Raw genomic sequence first — 26,645 nt, 5'->3', positions numbered from 1 at the left:
TTGTTTGGAAAAGCATTTTATTTGTTCTTTGTTTATTGGTGTTAAAATACCATTGACTGTGTTTTGGGTGGGCCCATAATTTTACTAAATTATTGTTTGGGTCCCAAATCATTGACTAGTGTTTTATTTGCACACTACACACAACATTCTCATTTGAAAACACAATGTAAAACATAAGCTACACACACTGTATCTCACAAAGCCACACTTTATTTGGACAAACAACATCTTTATTTAGGGTTCCTGTGCAGATGAGGTATTAGAAATTTTTTTGGACCCGAAGAGCCAAATATCAAGATGTTTCATTAAATTAACATTTAGACAGAAACATCTTTAATATTTTTAAATAATTTTAAAAAAATATGTGAGGTCCAAAAAATCTCAGCCCGCAAGCCCACGTCAAGGGTCCTCATTATCTTGCGAGTCCCTACACTCAACTAACACAATCATTTATAGTAAGTTAGCTAGAAAATAAAAAAAAACTAAAGAGCCCAGAAGATTTCAAAAACTGCCACGAATAGCGTCCCTCTGCCACGGCAAAGACCCCTCTGGGCTGATAAAGTAGTCTGCAAAGAGTTCCCGAACTGCAATGCCTGCAGTCCCAGGTCGTCGATGCAGGGTCCTTTCCAAACCCAAATCTGATGACGTAGGAAGATCTTCCATGTCAAGAGAAGAGGAAGCCTCGTGAATCCTGGTGTAGTTGTGTAGAACAACACAAGCTTGAATCACCAGGGTAGCATTCTCCGGATCCATCTGTATGGATGACAGAAACACCCTCCACTTGCTAGAGAGTATCCCGAAAGCGCACTCCACATACCGACGGGCACGAGTCAACCGGTAGTTGAAGATACGCCTCCTGACATCCAAACCACGCTTTGGGAAGGGCCGCATAACATGTGGAGTCAATGCAAACCCTTCATCCGCCACGATGACAAACGGAGCCGGCGGACCTGCATATCCAGGCAGTCTTCTGGACTCGGGCAGGGCAAGCTGGTTGGCACGAAGCCGCTCACCCATTCTAGAAGCACTAAAGATGCGAGCATCCGCAGTGCTTCCATAGGACCCGATATCTACCATTATAAACCGGTAATGACTGTCAGCAACAGCCATCAGCACTACCGAGAAAAACTGTTTATAATTGAAGAAACGGCTCCCTGAGTGTGGCGGCTTCTTCACACGGATGTGCTTGCCATCCATTGCCCCGATGCAGTTTGAGAACTGCGCAGAATTTTGGAAGCCCTCAGCGATCCGAAGCCAATCGTCCACCTTGGGCTGTGGCATCACCGTCTCTCGGAGTTGCTGCCAGATGACATGGCAAGTGTGTCGTACAATTCTCGAGATCGTTGAGGTCCCTAAAAGAAACTCAAAATGCAGGGATGCAAAAGAGTTCCCAGTGGCAAGGAATCTGTAGGAAAAAGGAAAAAGGAAAAAAAAAAAAAAACAGTCATCAACAAATCGCATGTAAGAACAGATTCAGGATTCTAGTATAATGCTGTATACACTACACGATTGAAAACACCATATGTCTAGTGGTGGGGAACCTATGGGACGGGTGCCATAGTCGGCACTCAAGGCCCTGTGTGTGGGCAGTACTACCACAACTAAGTGACAACAACTATGTTTAGACCCTTTTTAATGCAGTAAATGCTGTGCAAGTGCACAATTATGTGAACATTATGCATGATGAGGACGATAGCTGGAAATCTCGTGGGTTGCCAGCAGCACAATCATCCCAAATAGGGTCCAGACCGGTACATCGACTTGGACCAAGGTGGTGCACGCAGAGAGAGATCCTGACAGAGGGACCAATTTCATTCAGACACTATCAAAAACCACGGCACTCGACAGTATAGGATGAAAATTGTTGACAGATTAATAACTCTGAAAGGAAGGTAACAGCTGCTGAATCACGGCGGACTGAGTGTATTAAACACCATTTTTAGCAAACGCCTGGCGAGTGCAGTGTATTTTTGGAGTGTCTGGAGGACGATAGCTGAACACAAGTTTTGAACTGTATCCAAATGGTAAAAAATGCACAAAAAATGTTATGGCATGTGACAGGGATTAATGTGTAAAGAAACAAACCATTAAAGTCCCCCCCAAAAGAAAAAAAGGGCAAAGAAATGCTACTTCAGCAAACAGTAGCACATGTCTCACAGCAGCCATTTTGGAGCACATGTTACTCCTAACACAAGCACTGCACATTTCTGGTGAAACTTAACAAGTACTATACTGCTTACCTCAACGTGACGATGAGCCTTTCCTCAGGAGTAATGCTGCGCCTCATATTGGTGTCCATAAAGGTAAGGACAGTACGTAGAGACGACAGCAATCGGTCAAAGGTACCCACTGACATCCGACAGAAGGAAAAGAACTTCTCCGGATGGCGGCGAAGATCTTGGTAAAGGGTATGGAAGTGTCCTTTCCGGTGCCGTTGTGAAACAATCGGATGGACCCAAAAGGAGTGCGCTGTCCCCAACGCCGAGAAACCAGCCAATGCAGCAAGACCTCGTCCTCAGAATCAGACATGGTGATACAGCAAAGAGAAAGCAGCCAAAATAACCTCTGTACTCTGGAAAGACTACAGAAAATGGCCACCAATGCATACTCAGGTGCCCCTGATTTATACCAGTATCCTGGGTGGAGATATTAAAATGCCATTTTTTTAACCATTCCTAGATTTCTGACGGTCCGCAAAAAAAACGGGAACACGGACACACGGAAGCACAACGGAAGCAAAAACGGCCACGGATCACGGAACAACGGAACCACGTTTTGCGGCCCGAGAAAAAATACTGTCGTGTGCATGAGGCCTCAAGCGCATGAAATCATGTATGGCAGGTACATCGCCGCTCCATATTATGAGCAAATCGTTGATGTACCTGCCATACCATTCAAGCGCCGCTGAAAAAGGATTGTCAGTAGTATAAATAAACCTTTCCTCCCAATATGACATCGATATATTCACTAATGAGGGGGGAAATTTGGCCCCCATAGAAACTCCCCGAATCTGTAAAAAGAATAAGCTGTCAAAAGAAAAAGTGTTATGAGTCAACAAAAAATCTGTGACTTCTATAATATAATCTATAAAATGTGGTTTGTGGCGGCTGTATTTATGAAAATGGGATTCCAATGTGAGTAGAGCTATGTCATGGGGAATTATATGGATAAAGCGATGACACATCACTGGTAAGCCAGGTAAAATTGGGAGACCATGTTTTCTGATAGAAACTTCTAAGAACATCCCCAGTATCTTAAATATACCCTGGCACCTGTTTAACAAAATTTCCTATTATAAAAAAACAAAAAATAAAGGCAAATTGGATAAGAATTCAAAAAAACTATCCAGAAGAGGGGGCCGCAAACACAAAAAAGCCACATACCATGGCCACTCGGCATCACAAGAAATAAACCCCAGTGTGGGCACTGCAAATTATTTTGAAGAGATTAATTTATCAAATGAAGTATTGACTGACAGGTCAATATTTTGAGACTTGGTTTGAACTTTGTTCTGACCCATAATTTTGACTTATTCTAAACCCTTATGGATATTAATACATTTATTAGAGATCTTATGGTCAAGAGACATTTTCATGGGTCGGAGGAAACTTCTAAACAGCTCTCCTATTCATACCCCTGTACTAATGCGTTTACAAACGTCTTTTATTGAACAACAGTCTTTGGTTAATTTGATTGAGCTCTAGTCAGATTCGGGCGGTAGCACTGCGATTCCTCAGGTTTCAGATTTTCAAACCCGGAATTCGCGGTTCTATCCACTGAATTCACGCACACCAGGAATGGACTTATTCCAAGAGGTTGTCAAGAAACGGCTTCTCTCTGTCCAAAAAAAAGCTAACTCCTATTCAAACAACTTGTCCAAATCTCAAAGAAATGCCCTTCTGGAATTAAAAAACAAGAATGACATTATTGTAAAAATGGCAGACAAGGGGGCGCAGTGGTGGTTTTGGATAAAATGGTGTACAAACAACAAATGATGGATATTGTTCTGGACACCTCCACTTACAAACAATTAAAATGTAATCCAATTGATGATTTTCAGGTACAGTATCTCGCCCTTTTAATTAAGGGTACAGATTTAGGCTATGTTAGCCATAAACACTATAAATCCACCTCCACTGCGCCCCATTGTCTCTGGCATGGCCGAAAAATTCGGGGAGTGGTTGGATGGGATTTTACAGCCCCTTGTTAAACGAGTGCCAGGGTATATTAAAGATACTGGGGATGTTCTTAGAAGTTTCTATCAGAAAACATGGTCTCCCAATTTTACCTGGCTTACCAGTGATGTGTCATCGCTTTATCCTTCTATTCCCCATGACATACAGTACAGACCAAAAGTTTAGACACACCTTCTCATTCAAAGAGTTTTCTTTATTTTCATGACTATGAAAATTGTAGATTCACAATGAAGGCATCAAAACTATGAATTAACACATGTGGAATTATATACATAACAAAAAGGTGTGAAACAACTGAAAATATGTCATATTCTAGGTTCTTCAAAGTAGCCACCTTTTGCTTTGATTACTGCGTTGCACACAATCTTAATGACAATCTGTACAATCTAAAATTTACTTATTTACAGGATATGTTTACCATTAATTTCCTTGACTTGACCCTTACGGGTTTCCCCTATCGGAATATACATTCATCCACTTACCGTAAACCAGTTGCTGGCAATGCGATCTTGAGGGCGAATAGCCATCACCCCATGCATACTATTATGTCCATACCGGTGAGTGAAATGGTACGTGCCAGCAGAAATTGCAGCGACGATGCGGCGTTCATGTCTGAGTGCCGCATCGTCGCTGCACGCATGTTGACAAGGGGTTATCCTGGTTGGATGATCAAAAGAGCTGAAAGAATAGCGCAGATGAAGAATCGCAAGATATGACTTTTTGGGAGCAATAAGAAAAGTAGGAATGATGATGACACAGCAAGGGGGAAGGACTGCATTAATCTGCCTACTCTAGTTCTCACATACAGTAAATAATAGAACATGTCCTATTGTTATCCGCATTACGGACAAGGATAGTACTGGTCTATTAGAGGCCAGCTGCTCTGTTCTGAAAATATTTAATACACACAGATGTCATCCATATGTTTTGCGGATCTGTTTTTTGCGGACCGAAAAATACATACGGTCGTGTGCAAGAGGCCTCAATAGGATGCCGGTAAGAAGCCCGGAAGAGTGAGCTTGCGGGTTTTTCACCCTTTAGATGCTGTGATCTCACTTGATGGCGGCATCTAAAGTCTTTAAAAACCGCAATTGGCATTATTGCCGATCACAGTAATTAGCCATGGGTCTCTTCTGTTTGAAACAGCAGAGACCCCCCGGCCATGACGCCAGCTGCATGTGCTCGCAGGCTCCATGTTTGCCCATCGCTCCAGCGCTGTACATGTACGCGCTGGTAGCAAAAGGGTTACCACTACAATGTGATCCAGCAGCTTTATGGTATATATGCCGGCTTTCCACCAGACACAAAAATGCTGCTTATAGTATTTTTTGTCTGGCCGATAGCTGGCATATATATCGGATACAGTGAATTCCAGTATTCTGTTCCTCCCCTGGACCAGATTTCCGGGTTTCACAGCACATATGTAAACCTGGCCTAAGCACTGTGGAGTCTCCGCAGTGGAAAATCTACAGCATTTAGAGAAGCAAAGAAAGAGTGACTGCACCAGAATCCACACGTAACTTGACATGTGAAATGAGGTGTGGATTTTAAATATGCAGCATGTCAATTTATGATTTAACCCTTTGCAATACAGAAGATGAAACCTCCAGCAGATCCTCAGTGTTTCCACAACTACTTCCACTGCAAAATCTACACATATTGGTGTGGATTTTGGCCAAATAAGCCACAGATTTTCTGTTACCTGTGGCCATACCCTAACAATGCACAGCTAACGGCGACTTCATATACTGTATATCTGGCCATCCATTTCATTTTCCCTTCAGCGTGGTACAGAAACACCAGTGGGAAACTGATCACATAGTTTTATATAGGATTGTTCAGATCATGTATCGCATCCGTTTTTATGCCAGATGTAAAATAGTGCTGGACAGAAAGCGTTTTTCTATCCAGTGCCACCAGTTTATGTGCCAGATTTGTAATTGGAGAGACACAACCACTGGCATTGTGAATTTAGGAAGGGGATCATGCTCTGCTTCAGTATGTCACAGTACATGTTGGCATTCCTGGTTCCCTCAATGAACTGTAGCTCCCCACAGCCACGGCACTTATACAGCCCCAAACCATGACACTCCCACCACCATGCTTGACTGTAGGCAAGATACACTTATCTTTGTATTCTTCACCTGGTTCCCACCAAACACACACTTAATACCAAATGAACCAAATAAGTTTATCTTGGTCTTCTCAGACCACAGGACATGGTTCCAGCAATCCCTGTCCTTAGTTAGCTTGTCTTCAGCACCATATTTTAGAAGAGGCTTCCTTCTGGAACAACAGCCATGCAGACCAATTTGATACTGCATTCGGTGTATGGTTTGAGCACTTACAGGCCGACCCCCCACCCCTTTAACCTCTGCAACAATGCTGGCAGCACTCATACATCTATTTTGAAAAGACAACCTCTTGATATGACACTGAGCAAGTGCACTCAACTTCTTTGGTCGACCATTTGGTAGGCCTGTTCTGAGTGTAACCTGTCTTGTTAATTGTTTGCAATCTTCTTATAGCCTAGGCTATCTTTATGTAGAGCAACAATTCTTTTTTTCAGATCCTCAGAAAGTTCTTTGCCATGAGGTGCCATGTTGAACTTCCAGTGACCAGTATGACAGAGTGTGAGAGCGGTAACACAAAATTTATCAAACCTACTCCCCATTCACACCAGTGACTTTTTAACACTAATGAGTCATATGATGCCATGGAGGGAAGTGGCTAATTGGGCACAATTTGGCCATTTTCACTTAGGGGTGCACTCTGTTACGGGGAGCCTGCAACGCGCTCTCCCTTCGCAGCGCCTCCGGCATCCCACGCAGCTAGAAGAGCGAGGACGCGACTGGCGTCCTTGTCTCCACAGTAACCAGAGGACGGGGAGCACCCGGCCGCGCACGCCTCCTCAGCATGGCTGGCGTCCTCCATCCTCTAGAGAATGAGCAGCTGGGGAGCTGAGAGCGTATAAGGATGAATCGGCGCTCAGCTGTGTTGAGATGTGTGATGCGAGTCATGTGACGCTAGCCACGTCACGCGACTCACCAGTCGGGGCTATTTAAGAAGCCTTCTACCCTTTACCAACATTTTCGCATATTGTGTCTTTCGTGTGTTTGGAACTCGGCTTTGCTTTTGACCTCGACCATGTGACCTCCCTTGACGTGACATCTTGTTTGCTTCTGACTTCGGAATGGTTTTGACCTTGTAATTGTATTGCTCCGTGTACCTGCGTGACCTCCCGGCTTTGACTTTGGCTTCCTTGACTCTGTTACAGTACTACTCTTATCTTCTTTAGGCCCCTGCACGTATCTAAGTGAGGGACTGCTGCCAAGTTGTACACAGTCAGTTAGGACGGGCTGTGCAAGTAGGTAGGGATAGAGGTGCGGGTGGATATCAGGGCTGCACTCTTCCCTTCCATCCGTCACACACTCACTGTTGCAAGCGGTTTAGACATTAATGGCTGTGTGTTGAGTTATTTTTGAGGGCCCACCAAATTTACACTGTTATACAAGCCGTACTTGTATCAAAGTGTCATATCGTCACTGTTGTCCCATTAAAAGATATACAAAAATGTGAGGGGTGTAGATAGTGTATATATATATATATATATATATATATATACACTCACCTAAAGAATTATTAGGAACACCATACTAATACGGTGTTGGACCCCCTTTTGTTTTGCCTTCAGAACTGCCTTAATGCTACGTGGCATTGATTCAACAAGGTGCTGATAGCATTCTTTAGAAATGTTCGCCCATATTGATAGGATAGCATCTTGCAGTTGCTGGAGATTTGAGGGATGCACATCCAGGGCACGAAGCTCCCGTTCCACCACATCCCAAAGATGCTCTATTGGGTTGGGATCTGGTGACTGATTTTAGTACAGTGAACTCATTGTCATGTTCAAGAAACCAATTTGAAATGATTCGAGCTTTGTGACATGGTGCATTATCCTGCTGGAAGTAGCCATCAGAGGATGGGTACACGGTGGTCATGAAGTGATGGACAAGGTCAGAAACAATGCTCAGGTAGCCCGTGGCATTTAAACAATGGCCAATTGGCACTAAGGGGCCTAAAGTGTGCCCAGAAAACATCCCCCACACCATTACACCACCACCACCAGCCTGCACAGTGGTAACAAGGCATGATGGATACATGTTCTCATTCTGTTTATTCCAAATGCGGACTCTACCATTTGAATGTCTCAACAGAAATCGAGACTCATCAGACCAGGCAACATTTTTCCAGTCTTCAACAGTCCAATTTTGGTGAGCTTGTGCAAATTGTAGCCTCTTTTTCCTATTTGTAGTGGAGGTGAGTGGTACCCGGTGGGGTCTTCTGCTGTTGTTGCCCACCTTTCTTTCCCATTCTGACATTCAGTTTGGAGTTCAGGAGATTGTCTTGACCAGGACCACAACCCAACATGCATTGAAGCAACTGCCATGTGATTGGTTGACTAGATAATCCCATTAATGAGAAATAGAACCTGTGTTCCTAATAATTCCTTAGGTGAGTGTATATATATATATATATATATATATATATATTTGTACAGTGGATATAAAAAGTCTACACACCCCTGTTAAAATGTAATTTTTCTATGATGTAAAATAATGAGACAAAGATAAATCATTTCAGAACTTTTTCCACCTTTAATATGACTTATAAACTGTACAACTCAATTGAAAAACAAACTGAAATCTTTTAAGTGGAGGGAAGAAAACAAAACTAAAAACTAAAATAATGTGGCTGCATAAGTGGGGGATGTAGCTGTGTTCAGAATTAAGCAATCACATTCAAAATCATGTTAAATAGGAGTCAGCATACACCTGCCATCATTTAAAGTGTCTCTGATTAACCCCAAATAAAGTTCAGCTGCTCTAGTTGGTCTTTCCTGAAATTTTCTTAGTCGCATCCCACAGCAAAAGCCATGGTCCACAGAGAGCTTCCAAAGCATTAGAGGGATCTCATTGTTAAAAGGTATCAGTCAGGAGAAGGGTACAAAAGAATGTCCAAGGTATTAGATATACCATGGAACACAGTGGAGAAAATATGGCACAACTGGACGTCCCTCCAAAATTGATGAAAAGATGAGAAGAAAACTGGTCTGGGAGGCTACCAAGATGCCTACAGCAACATTAAAGGAGCTGCAGTAATATCTGGTAAGTACTGGCTGTGTGGTACATGTGATAAAAATCTCCCGTATTCTTCATATGTCTGGGCTATGGGGTAGAGTGGCAAGACAAAAGCCTTTTCTTACGAAGAAAAACATCCAAGCCAGGCTACATTTTGCAAAAACACATCTAAAGTCTCCCAAAAGCATGTGGGAAAAGGTGTTATGGTCTGATGAAACCAAGCTTAAGCTTTTTGGCCATAATTGCAAAAGATATGTTTGGCCCAAAAACAACACTGCACATCACCAAAAGAACACCATACCCACAGTGAAGCATGGTGGTGGCATCATCATGCTTTGGGGCTGTATTTCTCTTTAGCTGGAACTGGGGCCTTAGTTAAGCTAGAGGGAATTATGAACAGTTCCAAATACCAGTCAATATTGGCACAAAACCTTCAGGCTTCTGCTAGAAAGCTGAACATGAAGAGGAACGTCATCTTTCAGCATGACAACAACCCAAAGCATACATCCAAATCAACAAAGGAATGGCTTCACCAGAAGAAGATTCAAGTTTTGGAATGGCCCAGCCAGAGCCCAGACCTGAATCCAATTGAAAATCTGTGGGATGATTTGCCAAGTCAAAATGTGCCATGCTGATAGACTTATACCCAAAAAGACTGAGTGCTGTAATAAAATCAAAAGGTGCTTCAACAAAGTATTAGTTTAAGGGTGTGCACACTTATGCAACCACATAATTTTAGTTTTTTTCTTCCCGCTACCTAAAAGATTTCAGTTTGTTTTTCAATTAAGTTGTACAGTTTATAGGTCACATTAAAAGGTGGAAAAAGTTCTGAAATGATTTATCTTATACATCACAGTTTTTTCTTTACATCACAGAAACCTGACATTTTAACAGGGGTGTGTAGACTTTTTATATCCACTGTATATTGTAGACATTCAATGGGTGAAGTCATAGATGGCAGGTATGTATCACTGAGGCTGCTACTCTCAGTGATACAGTGATGTTGTGACCAGTGATGTGAGATCACTGAGTTTGTGGTAGCTGGAGTTTGGGCCCGGGATTTAGGAGTGACTGAAGAGTTGGGTGGAAAGGTCACTCCCATACTCCATCCCGGGTGTTCCTACCTCAAGCAGGTGGAAAAGAAACTAATTAAGAGACAGGCTGTCACGGCTGTAAATGAGCAACAAGAGCCTACACAGTGAATAGCAACTGACCGGACCCAAACTAGGGAGGATAAAGGGTGACCCCTGTCAGACCCTAAATGCTCTCCCTAAGCTGCTAAGCACATGTCCAGATCCAGATGGTGGATCGAGACATGCCCGCGTACCTAAGGCTGATGACCACTGAAACCCCTACAATAGTGGAAGGGGAACGGCCACCGGTGCCCTGCTCAGTATATGGACGGAACCGGGGTCGCCTCGGATCCAGTCAGCAAAGAAACAGAAACACACAATGTCTGAACACTTAACTGAAGGAGCTGCAGCTGCAGAGAAAACAGATCCAAAGTCAGCAGACAATATCCGGAGTACTTGCTTCAACAGAACACAGATCCAATGAAAAGATATCACACAGGTGAAGAAACTCAAGCGGGAGATACAGCTCAAATGAAAAGTATAATCCGCACCTCTACAAAGGAGGAGGGGTGATTTAAAGGCAGCGAAATCAAACACAGGAGGGACAGCTGGGAGGAAGGAAACAGAAAGTAAGGACCTCATCACAGGGGCGGAGAAACAGGGCAGAGGGAACTCCTCCAAGCTCTAGTAGTGACATCATCACAGGGGTGGAGAAACAGAGCTGTGAGAACGTCTCAAAGCTCTGGTAGTGACCGTACCCCCCCCCCCCCTCTACGGGTGGACTCCGGACACCCAGGACCCACCTTCTCAGGATGAGCCCTATGAAATGCCCTGATGAGGCGAGTGGCTTTAATGTCCAACACCGGAACCCACATCCTCTCCTCAGGACCATAACCCTTCCAATGAACGAGGTACTGAAGAGAACCGCAGACAATGCGAGAGTCCACAATTTTAGAAACCTCAAACTCCAGATTGCCATCAACCAAAATCGGAGGAGGAGGCAAAGAGGAGGGTACCGTGGGCTGGACATATGGTTTTAAAAGAGCCCTGTGAAATACATTATGTATCTTCCAAACCCGTGGAAGATCAAGACGGAAGGCAACAGGATTGACGACTGACAAGATTTTATAAGGCCCAATAAACTTGGGACCCAATTTCCAGGAGGGAACCTTCAGTTTAATATTTCTTGTAGACAACCACACCAGATTACCCACATTCAGGTCCGGACCAGGCATACGTCTCTTATCAGCCACACGCTTATATTTCTCACTCATCTTTCAAAGATTACTCTGAATCTTTTGCCAAATGGTAGACAAAGACGAGGAAAATCTCTCCTCCTCAGGCAAACCAGAGGGAGCCCCTCCCGAGAATGTCCCAAACTGCGGATGGAACCCATATGCACCAAAGAATGGTGACTTATCAGAAGATTCCTGGCGACGGTTGTTCAGAGCAAACTCAGCAAGAGGGAGAAATGAACACCAATCCTCCTGGTTCTCTGCCACAAAACAGCGCAAATATGTCTCCAGATTCTGGTTGATGCGTTCAGTCTGACCATTCGACTGCGGGTGAAAAGCAGAAGAGAAGGACAGCCGAACCCCCAGGCGAGAACAGAAAGCCTTCCAGAATCTGGACACAAACTGCGTGCCTCTATCGGAAACAATATCCGAGGAAATGCCATGCAATTTAACAATATGGTCGACAAAAGCTTGCTCCAACGTTTTAGCACTGGGTAAACCAGGGAAGGGTACAAAATGAGCCATCTTGCTAAAACGGTCCACCACCACCAGGATCACCGACTTCCCTGAGGAACGTGGAAGATCCTTGATAAAGTCCATGGAGAGGTGTGTCCAAGGACGGGAAGGTATGGGTAACGGGAGAAGGGGACCTGAAGGCCATGAACGAGGGACCTTAGCGCGAGCGCACGTCTCACAAGCAGCCACAAAACCCTCCACCGACTTACGAAGAGCCAGCCACCAAAATCTCTGAGCAATGAGATCTACCGTGGCTCTACTCCTGGGGTGACCAGCAAGAACAGTATCATGATGCTCCTTGAAGAGTTTGTGACGTAACTCAGGAGGCACAAACAACTTCCCAGGAGGACAACGGGCAGGTACCTCAGTCTGGGCAGCCTGGACCTCGGCCTCCAAATCAGAATACAGAGCAGAAACAACCACCCCCTCCGCCAAAATGGGACCCGGGTCCTCGGAGTTTCCTCCTCCCGGAAAACAGCGAGAGAAAGCATCAGCCTTCACATTTTTGATCCCAGGGCGGAATGTAACGACATAATTGAATCTGGAGAAGAACAGAGACCATCTGGCCTGTCTCGGATTCATAAGTCTGGCCGACTCCAAGTACGCCAGATTCTTATGGTCGGTAAAAACGGTGATAGGGTGCCTGGCCCTCTCCAACCAATGGCGCCATTCCTCGAAAGCCAACTTGATGGCCAACAACTCCCTATCTCCCACATCATAGTTTCTCTCTGCCGGGGAGAGTTTTTTAGAGAAAAAGGCACAGGGTCGCCACTTGGCAGGAGAAGGGCCCTGGGACAAAACCGCACCCACACCCACCTCGGAAGCATCCACCTCAACAATAAAAGGTAAGGAAACATCGGGATGCACCAAGACGGGAGCAGACGCAAAACTCTCTTTAATCTTAGAAAAAGCTGCAAGCGCCTCCTCCGACCAAGAGGAAAAATCTGCCCCCTTTTTTGTCATGTCAGTGAGGGGTTTGACAACAGAGGAATAATTCAAAATGAACTTTCTGTAATAGTTCGCAAAACCCAGAAAGCGCATCAATGCCTTCTGATTCTCAGGAAGCTCCCACTCCAGCACAGCACGGACCTTCTCCGGATCCATGCGAAAACCAGAAACAGAGAGGAGAAAACCCAGAAATTGAATCTCCGATACCATAAAAACACATTTCTCCAGCTTGGCGTACAATTTTGTCATGGAACCATGAACCAGACGTACAACAAGAGATAAGTGAAAAATAAGAAGGTTTTATTGAAGAGCAAGCCGTAGCAAAGTCCGAACGGATGGCTAAACCGAAGCAGGGTCTTGCGGAGACAGAGGTCAGGAACCAGAAGGGTAGTCAGACGAAGCCAGGAACAGGAACGAACGGGGTAGTCAGACGAAGCCGGAATCAGGAACCAACGGGGTAGTCAGACGAAGCCGGAATCAGGAACCAACGGGGTAGTCAGACGAGGCCAGGATCAGGAACCAGAAGCAGCAGCAGTCTTGGAAGCATGTGAACACAGGAGGACCAAGCAAGGAACTGAAGCCACAGACCTCCTATATATATGAGCTAGGCATCCAGCTCCTCCCAGTGGGAAGGAGGAGCCGCAGGGTGGGAGGCTACAAGAAAACCCAGAAACCAAGATGGCCGCCAGCACATGTCAAACGAAGGGAACAGCAAGGAGGTAAGACCATGACAAATTTATTCTCCCGCAGAATCCGCAGAACCTGAAAAAGATGATCCTGATGGGTGTGAACATCAGGGGAAAAAATCAAAATATCATCAAGATACACCAATACAAATTTCCCCATTAAATGGTAGAAAATACTGTTAACAAAATGCTGAAAGACGGCCGGAGCATTCATCAGGCCGAAAGGCATAACAAGATTCTCAAAATGCCCGTTAGGGGTATTAAAGGCCGTTTTCCATTCATCCCCCTCTCTGACCCTGACCAGGTTGTACGCGCCTCTCAAATCCAATTTGGAAAAAACCTTGGCCCCAACAATTTGGTTGAAGAGGTCCGGGATCAGAGGAAGGGGATAGTGATCGCGAATCGTGATACGGTTCAGCTCCCTAAAATCTAGGCAAGGTCTCAGAGAGCCATCTTTCTTTTAAAAAAAAAAAACAGCGGCAACAGGTGATTTTGAGGGACGAATATGCCCCTTATCAAGACTCTCAGAGATATAAGTTCGCATTGCGATTCTTTCCGGTTGTGAGAGATTGTAGAGGCGTGCTTTTGGCAGCTTGGCGCCGGGAATGAGGTTAATGGGACAGTCAAACTCCCAGTGAGGAGGTAGCTCCTGAACACTGCTCTCGGAAAACACGTCCGAGAAATCAGAGAGAAATGATGGCACCGTTTTAGTAGACACCCCTGCAAAAATCGCTGTGAGACAATTCTCTCTACAAAACTCACTCCACTCATTTATTTGCCTTCCTTGCCAATCAATAGTGGGGTTATGTCTAGTGAGCCAGGGTAACCCCAAAACTAGAGGAGAAGGCAATCCGTTAAGGACAAAACAAGATATATCCTCCACATGAGTGTCACCTACCGCTAACCGGATATTGTGAACAATGCCCTTCAGGGATCTCTGTGAGAGTGGAGCAGAGTCAATAGCAAAAACAGGTATATCCTTTTCTAATGTGCAAACCTGAAAACCATGCATGGCTACAAATTGAGTATCAATAAGATTGACGGCCGCTCCACTATCGACAAAAATCTCACAAGAAATGACTTTGCTCCCTAGCGCTACCCTGGCAGAAAGGAGAAAAACGGGAACTGCAGGTCAGAGGAAAAGCATCAAATCCTACATCAACTTTGCCCAAAGTAGCAGATGAAGCAGAGTTTGATGATTTACCTTTTGAGGTTTTTCTCTTATTATAACTCTTAGTACAGTTCAAGAATTTCCTAGACGGACAAACATTTGCCAAATGACCTATGCCCCCACAACAAAAACACACCATTCTCTGAGGACTAAATCCTCTTTTATCAGGGGCAAGTCGATCTAGCTGCATGGGCTCCTCCTCAGAGGGAACCGAGAGAGGATGAGGCCCCTGCACACTGAATGAGTCCGCACCACTGCACCTAGACTGAAAATGGCTGGACAGAGAGGTCTCGCTTCTTTCTCTTAGACGCCTGTCAAGGCGTACCGCCAATGACATGGCAGACTCTAAGGACGTTGGTCTCTCATGGAAAGCAAACGCATCTTTCAATCTCTCAGAGAGACCATGAGAGAACTGACTCCGGAGTGCAGCATCATTCCAACCTGAATCAGCTGCCCATCTCCGAAATTCAGAACAATAAAGCTCCGCAGACAGTTTGTTCTGGCATAAAAAACGTAAGTTAGATTCGGCCAGAGCAACACGATCCGGGTCATCATATATCTGCCCCAGGGCCACAAAAAATCTTTCAACGGATCGAAGGGAGGGATCCCCCGATGGCAACGAAAAAGCCCAAGTCTGAGCATTACCCCTGAGCAGGGAGATGACAATCCTCATCCTCTGTTCCTCATTACCAGAGGAATGGGGATACAAGCAAAAATGGAGTTTGCATGCCTCTCTGAAACGAACAAAATTCTCACTGCCCCCGGAGAACGTTTCCGGAAGTGAGACCTTTGGCTCGCAACAGACTCCATGGGCTGGAGCAGAGCCCAATGCTTGAAGCTGAGTCATAGATTGACGGAGATCCGCTACCTCCAAAGAAAGACCCTGCATGCGGTCAACCAGGTCAGAAAGCGGATCCATGTCAAAAAAGGACGGTTTGGCGGATTATAATGTCACGGCTGTAAATGAGCAACAAGAGCCTACACAGTGAATAGCAACTGACCGGACCCAAACTAGGGAGGATAAAGGGTGACCCCTGTCAGACCCTAAATGCTCTCCCTAAGCTGCTAAGCACATGTCCAGATCCAGATGGTGGATCGAGACATGCCCGCGTACCTAAGGCTGATGACCACTGAAACCCCTACAATAGTGGAAGGGGAACGGCCACCGGTGCCCTGCTCAGTATATGGACGGAACCGGGGTCGCCTCGGATCCAGTCAGCAAAGAAACAGAAACACACAATGTCTGAACACTTAACTGAAGGAGCTGCAGCTGCAGAGAAAACAGATCCAAAGTCAGCAGACAATATCCGGAGTACTTGCTTCAGCAGAACACAGATCCAGTGAAAAGATATCACACAGGTGAAGAAACTCAAGCGAGAGATACAGCTCAAATGAAAAGTATAATCCGCACCTCTACAAAGGAGGAGGGGTGATTTAAAGGCAGTGAAATCAAACACAGGAGGGACAGCTGGGAGGAAGGAAACAGAAAGTAAGGACCTCATCACAGGGGCGGAGAAACAGGGCAGAGGGAACTCCTCCAAGCTCTAGTAGTGACATCATCACAGGGGTGGAGAAACAGAGCTGTGAGAACGTCTCAAAGCCTCTGGTAGTGACACACGCTGCCAGAGAGCAGCTGGTGTGTGTTTTGGTCTGAGAGAAAGAACCCTGGACAAGACCACTTTGCAGAGTGGAATCTCTGGCTGAAAACCTACAAGCTGGTGAGAAGTCTGTATCACAGTTTCTTTATTATTTCCATGAACTGGTAGGCCTCTTTCACACGAGCGTGACGGATTGGCTCCGGATGTGTTCAGTGAACTTCGCACCATTTTGCGAGTAAGTTCAGTCAGTTTTGTCTGCGATTGCGTTCAGTTTTTTCCTCGTGGGTGCAATGCGTTTTGATGCATTTTCACGCGCGTGATAAAAAACTGAAGGTTTACAAACAACATCTCTTAGCAACCATCAGTGAAAAACGTATCGCATCCGCACTTGCTTGCAGATGCAATGCGTTTTTCACTGAAGGCTCATTCACGTCTATGTGGCCAGGGCTACGCGAGAAACGCAGAATACAGAGCATGATGTATTTTTCACGCAACACAGAACTGATGTGGGTACACAAACACATTGAAATGAATGGGTCAGGATTCAGTGCGGGTGCTATGCGTTCATGTCACGCATTGCACCCGAGCGGAAAACTCGCTTGTGTGAAAGGGGCCCCTTGCAGACGAGCGCGTCCGCGTTATGTCCAGATGCGTTCGATGAAAACTGAGCAATTTCATTCAGTTTTTATTGCGTGGGTGCAATGTGATTTACAGCGTTTTGCACACACGTGATAAAAAAACTGAATGTTTAAAAACAACATCTCTTAGCAACCATCTGTGAAAATCGCATTGCATCCGCACTTACTTGTGGATGGGATGCGATTTTCATGCAGCCCCATTCACTTCTATGGGGTCAGCTTTGTGTGAAAATCGCTGAATATAGAACATGCTGCGATTTTCACACAACGCAAAAGTGATACGTGAAAACCACCGCTCATGTACACAGACCCATTTAAATGAATGGGTCCGAATTCCGTGCGGGCGCAATGCATTCCCATCACGCATTGCACCCACGCGGAATTCTCGCTCGTGTGAAAGGGGCCTTATTTTGACTATGGGAGCAATTTATTAATTGCTTTTTGAACTTTATAGAGAAACATATTCTGAATAATTGTATAAGTACAAAAATGTAGAACCATATAATAAATGATTGTATTTTCTATCTTTGGTGACTTTCTAAATGACGTGTAAGATGTCTTCTTTCCATGAAACATTAACTACACTTTGAGCAGGAATATGGCTTCTCGTCTACAGGTCCTTCTCAAAAAATTAGCATATTGTGATAAAGTTCATTATTTTCTGTAATGTACTGATAAACATTAGACTTTCATATATTTTTGATTCATTACACACCAACTGAAGTAGTTCAAGCCTTTTATTGTTTTAATATTGATGATTTTGGCATACAGCTCATGAAAACCCAAAATTCCTATCTCAAAAAATTAGCATATCATGAAAAGGTTCTCTAAACGAGCTATTAACCTAATCATCTGAATCAACTAATTAACTCTAAACACCTGCAAAAGATTCCTGAGGCTTTTAAAAACTCCCAGCCTGGTTCATTACTCAAAACCGCAATCATGGGTAAGACTGCCGACCTGACTGCTGTCCAGAAGGCCATCATTGTCACCCTCAAGCAAGAGGGTAAGACACAGAAAGAAATTTCTGAACGAATAGGCTGTTCCCAGAGTGCTGTATCAAGGCACCTCAGTGGGAAGTCTGTGGGAAGGAAAAAGTGTGGCAGAAAACGCTGCACAACGAGAAGAGGTGACCAGACCCTGAGGAAGATTGTGGAGAAGGACCGATTCCAGACCTTGGGGGACCTGCGGAAGCAGTGGACTGAGTGTGGAGTAGAAACATCCAGAGCCTTCGTGTACAGGCGTGTGCAGGAAATGGGCTACAGGTGCCGCATTCCCCAGGTCAAGCAACTTTTGAACCAGAAACAGCGGCAGAAGCGCCTGACCTGGGCTACAGAGAAGCAGCACTGGACTGTTGCATGTCATTCGGAAATCAAGGTGCCAGAGTCTGGAGGAAGACTGGGGAGAGGGAAATGCCAAAATGCCTGAAGTCCAGTGTCAAGTACCCACAGTCAGTGATGGTCTGGGGTGCCATGTCAGCTGCTGGTGTTGGTCCACTGTGTTTTATCAAGGGCAGGGTCAATGCAGGTGTCACAGAAAGAACCATTTAAGTCTAAAACTTCACTTTTAATATTTATATTTAAAATTAACGACCCATAATGTATAAGAAATATATAAACAAAAAAAAGAAATAAAGCAAATATAAATCTATCCCACTTGACTTCTTGGATGTAGGAGATCAAGTGAATGATAAATAGGGGCAGTGTCCCTAATGGATTCCCCTACAATTATGGCCCTGCCTGAAAACGGAATGGCCGCCCCGATAGGGGCGATCCCGTATCTCGTACCTCCTGTAATGCCCTGGAGGACCCTGATACAGGTGACCGATGATAGTAATCCTATGGGGAGTACAAATAAAGCATTTCTTATTTTTGGCACACCTGTAGACTAGTACTGGTCTCCCCATAGGATTACTATCATCGGTCACCTGTATCAGGGTCCTCCAGGGCATTACAGGAGGTACGAGATACGGGATCCCCCCTATCGGGGCGGCCATTCCGTTTTCAGGCAGGGCCATAATTGTAGGGGAATCCATTAGGGACACTGCCCCTATTTATCATTCACTTGATCTCCTACATCCAAGAAGTCAAGTGGGATAGATTTATATTTGCTTTATTTCTTTTTCTTGTTTATATATTTCTTATACATTATGGGTCGTTAATTTTAAATATAAATATTAAAAGTGAAGCTTTAGAATTAAATGGTTCTTTCTGTGACACCCGTGTGTGAATTTGACCTAATTCTACTATAATCCCGTGAACAGGGTTGTATGTTCAATCTGTGAATCCCAGGGTCAATGCAGCTAGTTATCAGGAGATTTTGGAGCACTTCATGCTTCCATCTGCTGAAAAGCTTTATGGAGATGATGATTTCATTTTTCAACACGACCTGGCACCTGCTCACAGTGCCAAAACCACTGGTAAATGGTTTACTGACCATGGTATTACTGTGCTCAATTGGCCTGCCAACTCTCCTGACCTGAACCCCATAGAGAATCTGTGGGATATTGGGAAGAGAAAGTTGAGAGACGCAAGATCCAACACTCTGGATGAGCTTAAGGCCGCTATCGAAGCATCCTGGGCCTCCATAACACGCCGCATTGAAGCAGTAATTTTTTGCAAAAGGATTCCCGACCAAGTATTGAGTGCATAACTGAACATAATTATTTGAAGGTTGACTTTTTTTGTATTAAAAACTCTTTTCTTTTATTGGTCGGATGAAATATGCTAATGTTTTTAGATAGGAAATTTGGGTTTTCATGAGCTGTATGCCAAAATCATCAATATTAAAACAATAAAAGGCTTGAACTACTTCAGTTGGTGTGTAATGAATCTAAAATATATGAAAGTCTAATGTTTCTCAGTATATTACAGAAAATAATGAACTTTATCACAATATGCTAATTTTTTGAGAAGGACCTGTATATGCCGTCTCTGATGCAGAACAAGATGTCTTTTACTGGCAAAAGATTTACCACAGTCCCAACAAAAATTAGATTTTTTTCCTTTATGACTGGTCTGGTGTCCAACAAGTTGTGATTCAGTATATGCGTCTCTTAAGTGAATTTCCTGGTGACTTAAAAATTGTGTGTTATTTGCAAAAATTCTCCCACATTGATGGCAAGGATAAAATTCTTGCCATGCCCGGATTCTATCTGGTCTAACAAGATTCGATTTGCTGCTCCTTTCTGTGTGGATCTTCCGATGTTTGGTAAGAACGGAATTACAAGTAAAACTCTTTCCACATTGGGTACATGAAAATGGTTTTTCTCCTGTGTGTATTCTCTGGTGAACAACAAGATAGGCATTGGTAGTAAAATACTTGCCGCAATCAGGACAGCAATGTCGTTTCTCTCCTGTGTGAGTTCTCAGGTGTTTGATAAGAACAGAATTGCAGACAAAGCTCTTCCCACATTCTGAACAATGATAGGGTCTTTCTCCAGTATGGGTTCTCCGATGTATCACAAGATCTGAAGTTGTGATGAAGTGCTTCCCACACTCTGAACATGAATGGGGTTTTTCTCCTGTGTGAATTCTCTTATGCCTGACTAAATGTGAACTCCTCATAAACTGCTTACCACATTCAGGACAAGAGTATGGCTTTTCTCCCGTGTGACTTCTCTGATGGCTTATGAGATGTGAATTACGATTGAAGGTTTTACCACATTCTGAACAGAAGAAGAGTCTCTCTGTTGGCTTATTTTTATGGTAGTATGTAATATACTCCCCAGTAGCGGATATGTGGAAGGCTGAAAAGTCAGCCTGAATTTGTGGGAGGGGCATCTTACCTTCTTAAGCTCCAGCCCCCAGCTCCTCAGGGCGCTTCTGTTCACACCTGGATAGGGAGTCGCCTGCTCTGGTACTGCATCCGTGCACGTCGTGAGTTGCTTTCATCTGGTTCGTTTCGTTTTCATATGCTGCCGTCACGTCTTCAGGAGAGGTAATTCTGTGCAAACAATGCGCCACAAGGGCTCCATCAGCCGCGGTCACATACTCCCGGCTCCCAGAGTTGGCGTGCGTCCCAGCGTGGAACGCATGCCGATACACATTTTGCCTCAAATTGCTTCTGGTTATTCCTTGGTTCCCTCCTGTGTTCCACGTGAACTAATTATTACATTCAATTCCCATTGAAATACAACTTGCATATAGTTCTGTACATTTTCACTGTGTTTTACCTTCCTCCAACTCCCCCCGAGACAGCAGGGGGGGCAGGGTCTGGCCTGCGGGTCCCCCTCTCCACTCGGCCCCCGTCCTCACCCGGCTCCGTTGCAGTCCGCGCTGGAACGCACGCCGGAAATCCGCCGCAGGGCATAGGCCGGGTCACGTGGTCGGCGTGCGTTCCGGCTTGGAGCGCACGCCGGAATCCCTCGGCCGGGCCTGGGCCTGGTCATGTGTTCGGCGTGCGTTCCAGCTTGGAGCGCATGCCGGAGTGCTTCCATCAGGCCTGAGAATATAGATATTCATCACAAACCCTCCATAGCAGTTATCTTGTCCGCTGCCACCAGGCGGAAGCAATGGCTTTGCATTGTGGACCAGTATATCAAGACCATTTTCTTGAAATCCCCCCCCCCCCCTCCTCAGTGACCTTTCCATGACACTTGCTAAAAGATTTAAGCACAGACTGTTGGGCCATTTTCCTATGGATCCCTCCTCATGATTGATAGGCCATTAGCAGATGTTTGTTTAAAGTAAATTCACAGTGTAGCTTGATTTCACAGAAGCTTGTGTCTATGCCTGAAATCTGATCCCTGGAGTAAACATTTTTCTGCATTTTAGTGTTCCCATTAGGTCTACTGCCCCCAGGCTGGCACCCCCGTCAAACAAACCACACGCGGGAAGCAGGGGTATCTAGCCCCGGGCAACGTCGGGCCATGCCCTCAAAAAAAAAAAAAAAAAAAAAAGGGAAATTTAAAGGAATTTTTATTTTTTTTGGTTCAAATAAATAAAGTATACATACAATTTAATCGGTAGGTTCCAATCTCCAGCCATTTCATACGCACTCCCGCCGTGCGGCAGCGGGAGCGAGGCAGTCACCCTCGGTTCCTCATTCAGGGGGACGGCCCCGGGCCCCCCCTCCCCAGCTGGGCTGGAAGGGACCTAGGTCAGCACGGTGGAAAAAAAAAACAAACCCGGGGGTCTCACCACAACTTGGCCAGGCCGTCACTACACGCCATACCCATTCAGCGGTCACCAAACGCTCACTGCAGTCACCTACTCTATGGGGGCGTCTGTGCCATATGTTATATGTCTATGCTTCACGTTATATACTGCTGTCTCATCTACTACCTACTTCTGTCTCCTGGATCGCCCAGGCTCATACCTACCTCTACCTCCTGGCTCGCCAGGCTCATACTTACCTCTGCCTCCTGGATCGCCCAGACACGCACCTACCTCTGCCTTCTGGATCGCCCAGGCACGCACCTTCTTCTGTCTCCTGGTTCGCCCAGGCTCACACCTATCTCTACCTCCTGGCTTTCCAGGCTCATACCTACCTCTGCCTCCTGGATCGCCCAGGCACGCACCTACCTCTGCCTCCTGGATCGCCCAGGCACGCACCTTCTTCTGTCTCCTGGTTCGTCCAGGCTCATACCTACCTCTGCCTCCTGGATCGCCCAGGCACGCACCTACCTCTGCCTCCTGGATCGCCCAGGCTCATACCTACCTCTGCCTCCTGGATCGCCCAGGCACGCACCTACCTCTGCCTCCTGGATCGCCCAGGCACGCACCTACCTCTGTCTCCTGGTTCGTCCAGTCTCACACCTACCTCTACCTCCTGGCTCCCCAGGCTCATACCTACCTCTATCTCCTGGTCACCCAGTCCCGTCACCCTCCTCAGTTATGTTCTCTTTCCCTTCCGAACTTTATGGATTTGTCCTCTCAGGAACATGTTCTGACCGTTCACTTGTACGACATTTGGACCAAGGTCAGGTAACCCAAGACATCAGTACAGGTAGTAGCCTCTAATCCCAGGTACGTTACTCAGACCGACACAAGCCTTCTCGCAGTCGTACTACGTTCCGGTCACATATAGTTATTGCATATTTTTCAAGGAACAGTCTGGTCATGTATTCCCCTGAATCGCTCAGGCGTCTGTATTTTCCCGGGTCTCTCAGTGGGTAGGTGGTGGCCAGGTCCACCCAGGTTCAGGGTAATGCCCGACGCACCCAGGGTCCGTCATCTTCACGAAAGGTGTAGGTAAGCGCCTGATTCGCTCAGGATTCAATGTATTTGCCTGAATCGCTCAGGTTCCATGCCTCTGCCTGGAACGCTCGGGGGTTTCTCAGCAGGGTCCGGCTGGTTCCTGGTTACCCGGTTCGTGTCTGGATTTCTGTTTCCCGCAGGTCTTGTTGCATGCAGCGCAACTTCGGGCCCTGACTCTGGCAGTTCAGGGTCACCCAGCAGTTGGCCATGACGCCCAGGCTGCATCCTGGTTCTCCGTCGCTTCATTCCAGTGCCACCAGATCACACCTCTCTCCGGGTCTCGTACCAACGCTAGTTTATTTCAGGTAAGCAGGGCCTCAGGCCACCGGAATTTCGATCCATCCTCAATTGTGTCGCAGGGCGTCTCCGTGTCCGGTCATTCCACGGTGCCAGGTTTCAGGTAAGGTCCAGCCGGGTGGTGGCTTTACGCACCTCCGCAGCTCAGAGCCTTCCTTCATTCATCACGAGCCTCCATTCCTAGGTCTTCAGTGTCGCCGGAGAGTTGGCAGCGCTGTCCGTGGATTCCGGTAGGTTGCGATCCTTTTTATACCATGGTCATTCCTGTTTCCTTTCCGCTCTCGCCCGGTCACTCGGCCACCGCTTAAAAAAAAATAAAGGGGGAAGTGTATGTGTGTATGTATATATATATATATATGTACAGCAGGCTGGTTTTCCAGCCTGCATTTGTGGGAGGGGCATAGGGTACTTAACCTTCCCTCGCTGCTCCGTCAGACGCCGGCATCGCGTGGTGCGCATTCTCGTGTTCGGTGACGTCATCCGGGTGCGACTTCCGGTTTCCGGCCTTCCCTGTGCAGACGAGCAGCGGCGGCGTCCTTCATCTCCTCTGGTAAGCTACTTGGGCCCAGTTCCGTACTGCCGCCCGTCGGTACGCCCGGCCGGCCGGCCCCAGTCTCATGACCCCCTCCCCCTCCGTTTCACCTCGCTCACCGGAGAGCCCGCTTCTTCAAACATTTTGTTCCTCATCACTGCGCGGTACACCCATCCTGCAACCCCCTGCTGTTTTTCCGCCCGGCCCCTCCCACGTCCGGCACCCTCGTCAGGCTCAAGTGCGCCATCCTCGGTTCAAATGGCCACCGCAGCCGGGCGTCGGGGGGGCCGCGGGCAGCAGCGGGGGTTTTGTCGCCGTCCCCGCAGCAGGGCCTGCCCTAGCAACCAGCAGAAACTGGTGTCATGTTGCATTTTCCCATCATGAATTGCTTGTTGCACATGACGCAATCTGACCTGGCGGCAGCATGCTGCGGGAACGCGCACCGGCAACACCAGCTCCTCCTCCTGGCCCGGGGCGGCCTACAGGGGGCGCTGTGCGGTCCAACACGGCACAAGGGACTGTGGAAACAGGCGCCTATTGCTTCCACCCTGCACGTTTTTCAATTTGCACACCTTTGCCAGGAACAACTTCCCTGACGGGCCAGGCAGTCTCCGGCAGGGTCAGTGACCACCGGAGCACGCCATCACTCCTCAGAGGTGCACCCCGGTTTCCGGTGTCGGAGCTGTGGTAGGGGGAGCTTGCCCAGGACGGTCCAGCAGGGCAAGTCAGGCCCCCCTTCCTGGCTCCTGGCACGCTGCACGGCACAGGCGTGTTTTTTTCACCCTCACCAGCCCCCCCCCCACCCGTCCATTGCTCCTGGCAAAAAAAAAAATAAAATTTTTCGTTTTCTGTCACCCTGTTCCGTCAAGGTCCTCTTTACGTCCTGTCACCTGATCCGTTCAGGTTCTCTTCATGTCCTGTCACCTGATTCGTTCAGGTTCTCTTCATGTCCTGTCACCTGATTCGTTCAGGTTCTCTTCATGTCCTGTCACCTGATTCGTTCAGGTTCTCTTCGTGTCCTGTCACCTGATTCGTTCAGGTTCTCTTCGTGTCCCGTCACCTGATTCGTTCAGGTTCTCTTCGTGTCCTGTCACCTGATTCGTTCAGGTTCTCTTCGTGTCCTGTCACCTGATCCGTTCAGGGTCTCTTCGTGTTCTGTCACCTGATCCGGTCGGGTTCTCTTCAGGTCCGGTCACCTGAGCCATTCAGGTTCACCTCGTTGTCCCGCCTCCAGATACGTTCTTGTTCTCTCTCGTGTCCTGTCTCCATGTTTCTCAGGTTCTGTTCGGGTCCTGTCACCTGATACGTTCAGGTTCGTTTCGTGTCCTGTCACCTGATGCGTTCAGGTTCGTTTCGTGTCCTGCCACCTGACACGTTCAGGTTCGTTTCGTGTCCTGCCACCTGACACGTTCAGGTTCGTTTCGTGTCCTGCCACCTGACACGTTCAGGTTCGTTTCGTGTCCTGCCACCTGACACGTTCAGGTTCGTTTCATGTCCTGCCGCCTGTCACGTTCAGGTCCGTTCGTGCCTTCTCACCTGACACTTCAGGTTCATTTCATGTCCTGTCACCTTTTTGAGGTTCAGTTTTTCTCGTGTCCTGTCACCTGTTTTTCCAGCTTCCTCTTCATGTTCTGTTACCCTTCATGTCCGGGCGCCCGATACGGTCAGATTTCGTCATGTCCCCTTGCTTGTTAGGCTCAGTTTTGTCTCCTTCACGATCCGCACGGATGTTCAGGGCCGGTCGCCTGACTCTCCCACTGTCACTCAATGTTGTTCAGTCGTCCCGTCAGGTCCTTCACCTGTCCTTGTCCATCCTGGTCAACTCCCTCTCCACTGTCCTGTCACGCTTTTTCGGCTTCAACCTGCCATCACGGTCAGTTCAGGCTCTTCACCTCTCTCACTTGGGTCCCGTTGGCTCTCCGTCGCCGTCATGCGCGGGTCATGTCGCCTCGCTGGCGGCCACCATGGTAAAATTCCACGTTGACACCCAGCCGAGGCCTCGTCACCAGGGGCATCTCGGCTTTCGGTCTCGTTTTTCGGGACCCAGCAACCAGCTCCCGGGATACCCCGGGGTCTCCAGTCCGATTTTTCGGCACAATCCATCACTCTCGTTAACTCCTGGCCCGCTCAGGTTGTCATTTTTCTTCCCTCATGCAGGTCTCGTTCTTCCTGATCATCATCTGCGTAAGTTCCGTTTTCAGAAATGTTGTTCGGCGTACCTCTTCACGCAGGTACCTGTTAAATTCTGCCTCACTTACACGTCCCAGGTTGCGGTTGCGAGGTCTCACCCTCTTCGTGAATTTTCCCGGGCTTTTGATTGCTCCCATGTCCCCCTTTTTTCCACCCCAATTCCTCTTGACTCCAGGTAAGAAAAAAAAAAATAAAAAATAATAATAATTTTCCGTGGGGTTATT

At 46.7% G+C, this 26,645-nt stretch overlaps 1 protein-coding gene across 1 annotated transcript; it reads right to left on the bottom strand.

The window, feature by feature from the left end:
• Positions 1-6,971: 6,971 nt before the first annotated feature.
• Positions 6,972-26,558, bottom strand: LOC122942106 (oocyte zinc finger protein XlCOF19-like). The gene is made up of 3 exons (XM_044299602.1): positions 26,451-26,558; positions 20,367-20,963; positions 6,972-7,133 (listed from the first exon to the last, which is right to left on the bottom strand). Exons 1-3 carry the CDS (start codon positions 26,556-26,558, stop codon positions 6,972-6,974), a joined length of 867 nt encoding a protein of 288 aa, XP_044155537.1.
• Positions 26,559-26,645: the final 87 nt, after the last annotated feature.

Source organism: Bufo gargarizans, chromosome 6 (assembly GCF_014858855.1).
Source record: "Bufo gargarizans isolate SCDJY-AF-19 chromosome 6, ASM1485885v1, whole genome shotgun sequence".
Classification (NCBI taxonomy): Eukaryota; Metazoa; Chordata; class Amphibia; order Anura; family Bufonidae; genus Bufo; species Bufo gargarizans.
The sequence above is the reverse complement of the archived record's forward strand: the minus strand, read 5'-3'. Positions and strand labels throughout refer to the sequence as shown.